Source organism: Amaranthus tricolor, chromosome 8, assembly GCF_026212465.1.
Source record: "Amaranthus tricolor cultivar Red isolate AtriRed21 chromosome 8, ASM2621246v1, whole genome shotgun sequence".
NCBI classification, from domain to species: Eukaryota; Viridiplantae; Streptophyta; class Magnoliopsida; order Caryophyllales; family Amaranthaceae; genus Amaranthus; species Amaranthus tricolor.
In genome coordinates, this window is record NC_080054.1 from 19,926,238 (window position 1) to 19,937,763 (window position 11,526).

General features: G+C 31.8%; 1 protein-coding gene across 5 annotated transcripts; it reads left to right on the forward strand.

The window, feature by feature from the left end:
* Positions 1-2,545: 2,545 nt before the first annotated feature.
* Positions 2,546-7,158, forward strand: LOC130820237 (uncharacterized). Of its 5 annotated transcripts, none has more exons than XM_057685531.1 (3): positions 2,546-3,940; positions 6,591-6,678; positions 6,770-7,158. In XM_057685531.1, exons 1-2 carry the CDS (start codon positions 3,463-3,465, stop codon positions 6,638-6,640), a joined length of 528 nt encoding a protein of 175 aa, XP_057541514.1. In that variant the 5' UTR covers positions 2,546-3,462; the 3' UTR covers positions 6,641-6,678; positions 6,770-7,158. The 5 variants fall into 5 exon arrangements, with proteins under 5 accessions (XP_057541514.1, XP_057541515.1, XP_057541513.1 ...); XM_057685532.1 differs by having other exon boundaries at positions 6,790-7,158; XM_057685534.1 differs by having other exon boundaries at positions 2,555-3,940; positions 6,591-6,649; positions 6,790-7,158.
* The last annotated feature ends 4,368 nt before the right edge of the window (positions 7,159-11,526 follow it).

An 11,526-nucleotide genomic window follows, 5' to 3' on the forward strand; every position in this document is an offset into this window, starting at 1 on the left:
ATTCCTTTAAGCCCCATTTATATATTATTCATTATCTATTATCATCTCTAATTCAATATTTTCCATAGAATTAAAATGAATTTTTTTAAGAACCCCGGCCAATATTATGTTCAAGATACTTGTATTTTTCCCCTCTAAAAGAACCACAAATCATATTCCAAAAAATTATATTTGCAAATGCACCATAAAAATTACTTCTAGAAGCATGTTTATTTATGGATACATATAGTAAACATACACGATCAAGTGAATCGACCAAATAATTAGGGAGAAGGATATGATCCAAGTAGAGGTATTTATGTGGATAGCGAATCTGGCATGCTTATAAAATTTGTCTGTGGACTCGGATTTTTACTAGCCCGCTTACTACCATTGCAGACCTTATTTTTTTTGTCACTGTCCGTCGTCAAACAATATGAAATACATTCTTAAAAATTATACAACGCACTATCTAAAATTCTCCTAATACAAACAATTTTCTCAAATGACGAGACATTTGACTATGCAGAAGAAATACATTAGACAGTATAGTTAAAACTTTAAAGTCTAAATGTCTACACTATTGGACTATCAAGCAAATAGATATAGACGTGTTTAGGCTCTTAGAGTATTCTATCTTTTCATATAATTATAAAATTAAAAAGTAAAAATTAAAAAAATTGTATGCTTCTAAAATAATTGGGAGGGTGGGTTATCTGTGAGTATTAATATTTATACCGTTACCCGTCCGTTTAACTTAGCAGGCGGGTATAACATACCCATCCAAATATTAAATTGTTTTCAATAATATTATCGAAATTGCCAGTTTTTTGAGCTATAAGTGGGTCGAGCCTAGCGAATAGCCCGCTCATGAACAATTCTAAATCAAACCATGGGACTATTCCTTCTCCCACTCAATTTTTATCGAGGATTGTTTCACTTTGCATCATTTTCGTTTTTGGTAATGATCTATAATATTTTCTTTTAGGGGTCACGCTGGAATGAACTGACTCATTTTAATAGTAAATTTTATGCCATAAATAGTACAGGAAACAAAATAAGGGAGATAAAATTTTTTTGGGGTAATAGGAATGTAGTTTGGCATATTAATTGGTAAATTAGTGAAAATATTCACAAAGAATCATTTTTAATTTCATTCTTGAAAAGATGAAGTTTGAAGGTAAATTGGTATTTATATCTTCCCTCTCTCTCTCCATTAATTTTGAAGGTAATTCTCATGAGCTCTCAAAAATTTAACCTAAAAACCATAAAAAACTGTTAAAATCCAAAATAATTTTTTTTAGATACAAAAATAAGTTTTTTTTATATAAATTCTTTATAATGCCCATAAAATATCTCGAATTCGAACATCAAATCCCAGAAAAGATCAATAAAAAAATTTGAGAAACTAAAAAAGATGAAATGAAGTTGATGATTTTTATTTACAATAAAAAAATATATAATCTACAAAATTTTTGAAGTTATAATTTTTATGTAGATTGGAGAGTAACATGAGAGAGATTAAGAGATGAATTGATAAGAGAAAGAATATTTGAAATGAAAAGAAAGAAGAAGATGGAGGAATGCACGTGACGAAGGACTAGTTTGTTGGAATAATTACTCTGGAGTGGGGCAAGGTATTAAGTACATCTATATTTAGGGTAAAACTTAACGGACTCAAATAATTACTTTCAATGCAGCCCATTTAATCTCTTTTAATCATATTCAATTAATTTTTACATTCTTTATTTGATTCACAAAGTACAAGTAAATATTTACAACCAGAAGAGATGGAGTATGAACTATGAAAGTGATTTGGACTAATTTCTTTTCACAAAATTTTAATTAATTCATACCATAAATAGTTTGACAAGAAAACGAAAATGCAGAAAATCATTGAAAAGGTGTAAAAATATCATAATAAAATATGCCACGCGTCTCTTTCGTGAGCACAAAATACTCAATGATTGGCATGTTCAAGTTACTTGACAAATTATATTGTCACTTTAAATTTTCAAACATTATAAAAGAGTAAATTACTTTTTTTTTATTACTAGTTATTAATGCATAATTGCATTTAAATGAACCCAAAATAATTTTGACTCTGTTACAAATATGAAATATTAATATATATTGAGTCGAATAATTATTTCTACATGCAAATATAAAATATTTTTTCATTTTATATTTTAAAAATATTTTTGTTACATATTTTGATGTTTAACAAAAAACTCATAATTTTATATTGTATATTCTAGGCATTAATCATTTTTTATTCAAATAAAAATACAAATATATTACAAAAATGTGTAATTATTTTTTTAAAATCTTATTTTTTAAAATTATACGTACAATGTATAAAAATAAATAAAATGGTGGATCATAGGAACACATACACAATTGCCAAACATGAAACACTTTAATAAAAAAAATTTAATTTTAATGTGACAATTTGTAAATAATGAGTCTATATGACAATAAATTACACTTTAATCGAGAATTCAATTTATATATAAAAAGCGTAAGAGTGTTTAAGGCAAAAAATTTGTGATAAAAAAAATCCATAAAAGGGACAAGGGGTCTAAAGTAACTTGCTTTCTCAACCAGAAATTGTTAGTTGACACCCTTTTTGTAGGGATTGAGAGAGAGAGAGAGAGAGAGAGAGAGAGAGAGGGAGGCCCTTTTAGGGAAGATAGAGAGGGAGAAGGGGGGTGATGAAGGTGGGATTGGATTCCTCATCATCAAAACTACTCTAATTTTGAAGTCTTTTCAGTTTTGGACCACTCCTCTACTCATTTCCATAACCTTTTCTTCTAATTCTGGGTTTAATGTTTTAGTTTTGTTGGGTTTTCTTCCAACCATTTCATTTTTCTAACATTTCTGGCCTTCTCTATCTGATTTTGAACTAAACCTCACTGTTTAAATCATTCATTCCTTCATTGGGCAAGGTTGTAATTAATTTTTTGTAATGAGAGCTTCAATTTGCTTGTATTTAATTGTGAATTTTTTCTTATCTGTTCTGAAGTTGGGCAACTTATGCTTTTTGGGTTACCCTTAATGTTGTAAATTATTGTCATGGTGTGGCCATTTTTAGAAATATTTTTCAGTTAGAAAATCAAAAATAGGTGGGTCAGTGACATGATGGATTTTGGAAGCAAGTTTGTTGTTTTTTCTTGTTCCAGTTGAGATTATTATACCCTGGTTTATGGCATATAAGTTCTGATTTTGTTTGTGGTTACTGATTTGCTGTTTTTCCCAGTGATCTTGCTGTTTTTTTTGAAGCAATTGTTTGAAATTACTGCCTTTTTTTTTTGGGTTTCCTATGAAATTTCTTGTGAAAGGAGAATTTTCTAATGATATTCTTTGAAACTGCTTTTTAGGGGTCAAATTTTTAAAAGAAGTTCAACTTTGATTGAGAAATTCTGTTTTTATACTTTCTTATCTCCGAAAATCCATTATTTCCAATCTGGGTATTGTTCATCTATGCAAATGGCGTTTCCCAGGTTCCAGTTATGGGGTGTACCCTTGTGGTATGGAAAGGAAGACAGAGAAAAAATCTCTAATTTATGTTCTTCAAATTCAATATCTGATTTTGGTTTGGGGGTAAGAGAAATTGAGAGTGTTAGATTCCCATATAAGGAAACAAAACTTTCATCTTCTTCCCCGAGAAAAATAAAGAAGAAATGGAATAGTAGAGAAGAGAGGAAAATTGATAGAGAACATGATGGTGTTTTAGTTCCAAATGATGGGGTTTGCTTATCAGGGTCTGAATCTGAGGATTCTGATTGGTCTATTGGGTGGTTGGAGCCTCATGGACCTGATTTCTTGAGTGATGATGAGACTGATGATAGCTTTGCAGTGCTTGTTCCATGTTATAGGAATGATAGAAGAGGGCCAATGGAAGGTCCTAATAGCCAACTCCTCAATACCATCAAGAATTTCACTAGTGAGCCATTCACTGGTATGTGCTACTAACATTTCTTTTTCAATAATAACTGTTTTAATGCTTTTCTTACCAGTTTTAGTCTTTACTATTAGAAATTAGTGGTTGATTGGTTTTTGGATTTAAGTATTGGAGTTACATGCTTAGAAGATAAATAGTGACAATCAGGGCCAGTCCTATTAGGGCGCATGAGGGGCCTGTGCCCCGAGCCCATTTAAACAATTAGAAAATAATGCTTTGATATTGAATAGTTAGGGGCTATATAGCATATTTAGTAATTAGGGGTCTAATGCCTGAACCTCTTAAATCTCAGGACCGGCCCGTGGTGACAATTGTGCTTGTTTGTAACTTTTTCCTTCAGTGCAGAGGGTCAATGATCTTGATAATATAGTTTATGTAGGACTATAAACATTCTACTTTGTTTATGTGATTGCTTCTTGGTCACAGCATATTGAGGGTTAAAATTTTCATGATATGTGACCTGTGCCATAGTTCTTAGATTGCTCTTCAATCCTTGCCAAGGTGTACCTACAAGGCTATAACATAGGGTCTCATATTGTGTCTTTAATACTTATTAATGCGGTTACAATTTTGGTTTAGTCTCGTGCAAAGAAGACCCAAAATGCACCTGTTAAATGAGTGGAAAGTTTGAGCTTTGAGGAGTTTTTTAGGAGAGAAAAAGATAGGTTGAAGATGACCTAGATAATAGGGGTGAAGAATGATATGAAGAATCAAAATCTGCAGGAGCATATGACAATAGTTTGAAATGAAAGGAGCAGGAGAATATATAAAGATGATCATTGTAATCAATTTTGTTATTTGTAGACCAGTATTAGAAAGGACCAAATAGTCTTTGTTAGCGACAATTTTGTATGCTTGTTTGCGTTGGTTCATGAGCCAACCCCATATTGTTGTAATTGAGGCTTTGGTACCATAGGTCATTGTCTCCTTTTTAGAGGTACTTTGTTGTCTTTATTCTTGCAAGATTGCACAAGATTGTCATTTGTGGAAATACCTAGACTGTTTTAAATATCTGCAAAATGTTATTTGAAGCTTCATTCCTTGAAAATTTCGCAGTAAGGTAGCTTTGTAGTGTTCTGGAAACTTGAATTATTGCTTTTTGACAGAAAATTGTTGCTGTTTGTACTTGATGAATGTAAGGATATTAATGTCTGGCCGTGAATTTTGGTAACTTAGTTATCATTATAGAATATGAATGATTGTCTGCATACTTTGGCTTGAAATTGAACTTGCCTCTAGGGGAAGCTAATTGTTGATGGTATTGTTGACTTTTTATCATTATTATGAGTGGAATTTATCATCAATGTTTTAGTTCACTAAGGATAGAAGACTTTTGAATGTACATGCATTTTATTAACCAAAGTGGATGTCATAATGGACCAAAACATTATGAAACATTTGTTAGAAAAATGTTGTAGATGAAGGTCTTGTATTTGGAGTAACTGACATGGGAGACTAGAGGAATGTGGATTTCAATCCTAGGATTAAATTTTTGACAAAGGTGTTTTATTTGTCTGTACGACTTTAACTCTCTGTCCTTAGCTTCGTTGTTTCTTGGATTAGAGTACTCATATGGTCATATTGACGTAGCGTTCAAGTGTTTATGGATGTGAATGTATGTGTTTGATTGATGAGTCTAGATTGTGAATTTTTGATTAAATGGTACATGCTCATCTTTGATGGTCTTTTGCTCACAATTTTGGATCAATATTGACTTGTGTTCGTCATTGATTAAATTAACCATCTAGAAGCCAAGATAATGTCAAATATTTTGGGATGATGAGAGATCTATTCCTAATAGAGCCAAATATTTTAGTTCTTCAGTTTCGAATTATAATGCAAAATAGTAAAATGACTCATCAATGATTAAATTATGTATGCTTATGTATACTCATCAAACAATGTATACATATTTTTTTTTTAAGGGTAAGGTTGCGTATATCCGACCCTCCCAAACCCCGCCTAAATGGGAAGTGGAAACCACTTAATGGCGTTGGGACTTGGTGTAATAGAATTTTATCGTGATGCTGATATGATTGAGAGTTGAGTGAATGCGCAGTCTATTTGCAGTATTGTGCGTTTAGAAGTTGAGTCCTTTGAAATGTTCCTGGTCTTATATATGCGGTTAGTGAATCACAGAACCGGCTAGCGAGTACTGAATGTCTTTCCAGCTTTGGTGAAACGTCTTTGCAAGTCAAAATGAAAGGAAAACTAGTCAATATCCAAGCCAATTGTGTAAAACGCTTGACGCTATAAGCTGTTGGTTAAAAGATAGTCTTGATAGTTTTTGTATCTTTCTGTCTGATTAGGAATCTAAAATTGAACCTACTCAGGAATGATTATCAGACTCCGCGTACGAGTCAACTTGTTGGACTCTGCTATTCATAAAAACTTTCTTCGCTATTGAACTAAAATGAGTGTGGGATTGTTGTTAGTTTGCAGAGGACATGATGCTTTCGCTTTAGGTAAAAGAGTCCAAACATATATCGAATTTAACTTGACATTGATCGTTGTGATGTATGATAAATTATGTTACTTTTGCATGATTGACTTCATGTCATTAGCAATATTTCTCTACTTATTCCGATTTGGCACAAAACAATTCATATCTATGAAATTCTGAAAAGCCGAAACTTTGAGTTTGCAGAAGGGAAGAACCTAATGGATCAATGGCTATCATCGCTGCAAAACTTCTGAAAAACTATTGTACGTATCAATATTTGATAACGAATAAGGTGGGGGTGGTTCTTCGTTTACTTTGTTCAGAGAGTTTGAAGCTATTATGCATTATATCTATGATAAGAATAACAAATTCGAAAATAACAGAAGAATCTCAATATGTCTAGAAAACGACAAGAAGAAAATCAGGCGGAAGGTGATATAAAATCTGGAAGATAAATGTGCCAGAATGCTCGGGTTTTAGTCTTGCCAGCAACTGTTTTCGACACGATGTTCCACTCGATGTTGCAACACCTTGAACTTTCAAGCCACTGTAAATTGAAGTTAAAACAGAATGTAAATATTAATTTGATTATAGTTGAGACTTGTTCTGAAGTAGTAGTATGTAAATATTTCAGCTCTTTTGTAGAAATCTCCGTTTTTAGATCTCTGATGCAAATCTAACAAGAGAAAACAACATTATCCAGTTTGACGTATTCTAATGTATGCTGTACATACAGAGTAATACTATGGTTTGTGATTTATGTGTTGTACTATTAGTATGCATAACACCTCTTTTGGGTTGGTTTTTTTTTTTCGTTTTTGTGTGTAATTGGCTTAGAGTTGATGCAAAGCTTTTATATTCGAGTTTCTTCGAGTTGGGTCGGGTAAAATTGAGTTTAGCTTGATTCATACTCATATTCCCTGCACTGAACTTACCGAAATTTGGTACTATCATCTAAGCAAATTGTTAAAAGTAGAGTATTATTTTAAGGCCAATTGTTATATTCGTCTTTCAAATTTTTGGTACAGTTTGGGAAATAGAAGCAAATTTTGTTTTTATCTGTTTGTAGCAAGTTTAACACAATTTCTTGTATGAAACAGTCTAATCGTGAGATTCATCTTATATATGAGTTAAATAGTCTGATAATATAAAGTATTAGTATATGAATTTTATTTTTTTTAAATCATTCTTACAGAAAAAACGGTGCTCTCACAAGAGTTTTGGCAGGACGAAAGTATAATGTTATAGCATAGGAGGAAGATGTGCAGAATTAAGGGGCATCTCCAGCACATTAGGTGTAAATTGCAGTGTGGTGTGCTACTTTGACCATAATTCCTGGTTCATCTGATCTGGTTTCATACTGGAGGTCAACTTTTTAACGTGCACTCTTATTACATCTAATAATTTCTTAATTTTAATATCTTTGTTTATTTTAATTAAATGATTGGTGAAGTAACTTAACCGTGTAATTCTAGAAAATGAAAATTGTTCTTTTATTAATATTTTCTATTGCTAAACTTTCATTGTGGGGTATGTAAATCAATCCAATAAATGTTACTCCTATGATAGTAGAAATTTACAAATTTTGGTAAATGTGTTCATAGTAGACTTTATAATTTAATATTTATTTCATCTTGAAAATAAATTTTAATTTGACTTCACACTGCAATGGATTTACAATTATGTAGAAACAAAAGTGTATATAAGACGAGATTTTAAACCGATTTGAAATATCTAACCCAAAATCGATTCGATGATCTGATTAAACACCTCTAAATTCGTATCAATAATAGTATAATTTTACCACAAACTCTACTTCACACCTTCTTCATTTTTATTTTTTTTTTTAGTTTTGAATTGGAAAATTTTATATTTGTAACTCTTAGTCTTTTATAATGAACTAAAATGAAATATAGAGCTCTAATTATACGGATTCATAAATAATTTGATTAGAAATTTCACTTCTATATATACTCCATAATATATTACTCCCTCCTCCGTTCTCTAACGTTCTTTTCATTTGGAATATTCCATCTTAACGAGAGAAAAATTTAAATTATGTTTTTGACACATATTTAGAAGATAAAATATATCCATGTGAGATCTCGTTAGATTCGTCTTAATGTATACTTTTTATTATGTATTTTTTAGGAAAAATTGTCAAAAAGCACCTAATGAATTTTTTTTTTCCAAAAAGTACCTAATAAAAAAAGTTGCCAAAAAAATACCTAACAAAATTTTTTTCTTTTCCAAAGAGTATCAAGTGATGTTTCCTTCGGTTGACCATTAAATACAACGGTTGACTGTTCAAAATTGAAAATTCTTTTTCCACATCTTCAATTTTTCTTCCAATTTAACTTCGATTTTGAGTAAAAAATAGAGGAGGAAGACAGTGAGAAAATTAAATTTTAAAAGAATTTCAAGATGAGGAAGAAAATTTTTTAATTTTGATCGGTCAACCATTATATTTGACTGTCATCTGAAGAAAAAGTCAATTGTACTCTTTGGAAAAGAAAAAAGTTTGTTAGGTGTTTTTTAACAAAACTTTTTTATTTGGTACTTTTTGAAAAAAAAAATTTATTAGGTACTTATCACACTTTTTTCTATTTTTTATAATTTTTATTTTGTGTATTTAGATATATTAAAGTTTAAATTTTACATTGAAAATTTTTTATGAAAAAGTAAATGGAAAGAATAAAAATAAAAAAAGGGATTAATAATTACGGAGTACATAGTTTTTACAACGCATATCATAATTCATAAGTCATAACCCATTTAATTATTCATTATAAATAATCCTTAAAGCTATGCAAAAGTGGAATATATGATATCCATTTCAATTAAAACCTTCATCAATAATTTAATATCTCATACTTTCAATTCAACCCTAAATTTTTGTGTACTTTAATAATATCTACTATCTATATTTTTTTTTCAAAATGAAAATTAATCCAAAGAATTGTGCCATTTTTTTTGGCTTCAATAATTTATAAATACGAATATCTTAGATATTTTTTCCAAACATATCAGGAGTATGCACAATAATAATAGGAGTAAAATTAGATGCCAATTGAAATACACCAACTTGGTGTAAACATGTCATGTGAGAGTGATTTGGTATCTAAATAATAATTTTTTAAATGAAAGTTAGATTACTATCATTTAAAAATCAACTGTAGCCAACTTTTTTTTTATTTTATCATCATTTTTTCATATTATTTATATTTTGTCCGTCCCTTCAAAGAAAAGCTTTCATTTTTCATAATTTTTCAAACTTAACGCTTGTACAATGCAATGTATATGTATTTATGTAAGTATTCTAGATACAAATCTAAATATTTATTTGATTAATTTTGCAAAAATTTAAAAGAAATTTTTTTAAGAAAAGTTTAAAAATCATTTCATGATCAAAACAAAACTGTACTAACAATTAGAGCAACCAATCAAACTATTTTGCATTAGCATGGAAAAAGGAGCCCACCTTCGAAGAAGGGTTCCTCCTCCACTACTCTTCATGTGCATTAAGAAAGGAAGGAGCTCAAGAGACAGAAGCAATACAAGACCTAAATAAGATAAAAACCATAAAATACAAAGCCACAGCTCATAAACTACGGATCCAGTTTGTATCCAATGTAGTCCCCTTCAGCTGTAAGACTAAAAGACGATTCCGAATTTCCTGTTTAACACTCTGTAGGGTGTGAGCAATAGTAGGAACTTTGTTCAGCCAAAGTGCATCATTGCGAGCTTTCCATATATGATATGCAAGGCAAGAAAGAGCAGCAATAATGACCTGTTTTCTCAGCTTAAAAACATTCCATCTTCGATATTTCCAAATGTTAATCTTCGCATTCAGCCAAAGTCCCCATCTTCGATATTATTTTTTTTTGACAAACGATTTTCTATTAACACAAACAAAATAATTATAATCAGGGTGAAGAACCCAGATATCTGGGATTCTCCCTATCCATTGCATCAGTGTGAAAGCGGGGCCCACCTTCTAGGAAGATTTCCCCACCTCACTCTTCATGTGCAAGGGAGAAACCAAGATATCTCAAAAAAGCCATATACGGCGATACATAACGAAATTGGCCTAAAGGCCTACAAAAAGCTAAGCCAACGACAAAATGTGCTCCATCTGACCTAGGATACATCATGGTGACAACAATACCTGGGCAAAAAACAGCAACATCAAAAATAACAAGCATTATTATAAGTTTCTCAACCAAAGTGCAGTACACCCATTCGGATAAAACAAGGAGAATCTGATTTTGGACTCGGCTTTAATGGTGTCTACTACTCTCGCAACTGTCGTAACCTTCATATGCCAAACCGCATCGTTTCTGGCATTCCAGATAGCATAAATGAGGTTGCTGAAGATGGCTGTTATGAGTCTCGAATTAGCCTTGGGCATTCGGTGTTTTCATAACATGTCCTTCATGTCCCTAATGTTCCAATTGATACCCAACCATGTTTTTTAAGTGATGTCACGCATTGGTGGCTGAAGTGGCAATTAAAGAAGAGGTCCTCAGTCGTTTCGGTTTGTGTCTCACAAATGGAACATAGATCATCATCTACCACCCCAATACCTTTGAGTCGGTGTTTTGTTTGAGTCTTTCATGGCATACAAGCCAAACCACGAAGCGACATCTAGGAATAATGGCTCGATTCCATATTGTGTTTGCCCAACAGACTTAATCTGCGGTCCCTAATAAGTCTTTGTAAACTGTTTCAATGGAATACTTCGGGAGTTTCATCCAGTCCCTCAATGTCTCCTTAACCACGCAGAGTTGTTTGATCACCCAGCTCACAGTGATAGGAGCATTGAAAAGTTCCATCTTCCACCTTTCATATATACCTCATATACCCATTTTACCCATAACGAGTCTTGCATGGTGCTGATGTGCCAAGTTATTGTACAGCTGCTAGGTTCCACACTTGCAGGTTCCGGATTCTTAGCCTACTCTCTTTTTTAAGCCTACAAACCTTCACCCACTTCACATTCCCTGGAGATTTGCCTTTAATATCATTGTGCCAAAGGTAGGAGTAACAAACTGCATTGATCTAGTTGATGGCTCGTTTAGGGAGGATAACAGTTTGACACTAGTAGTTCGAGATGCTTATGAGGACCGAGTTGACAGCT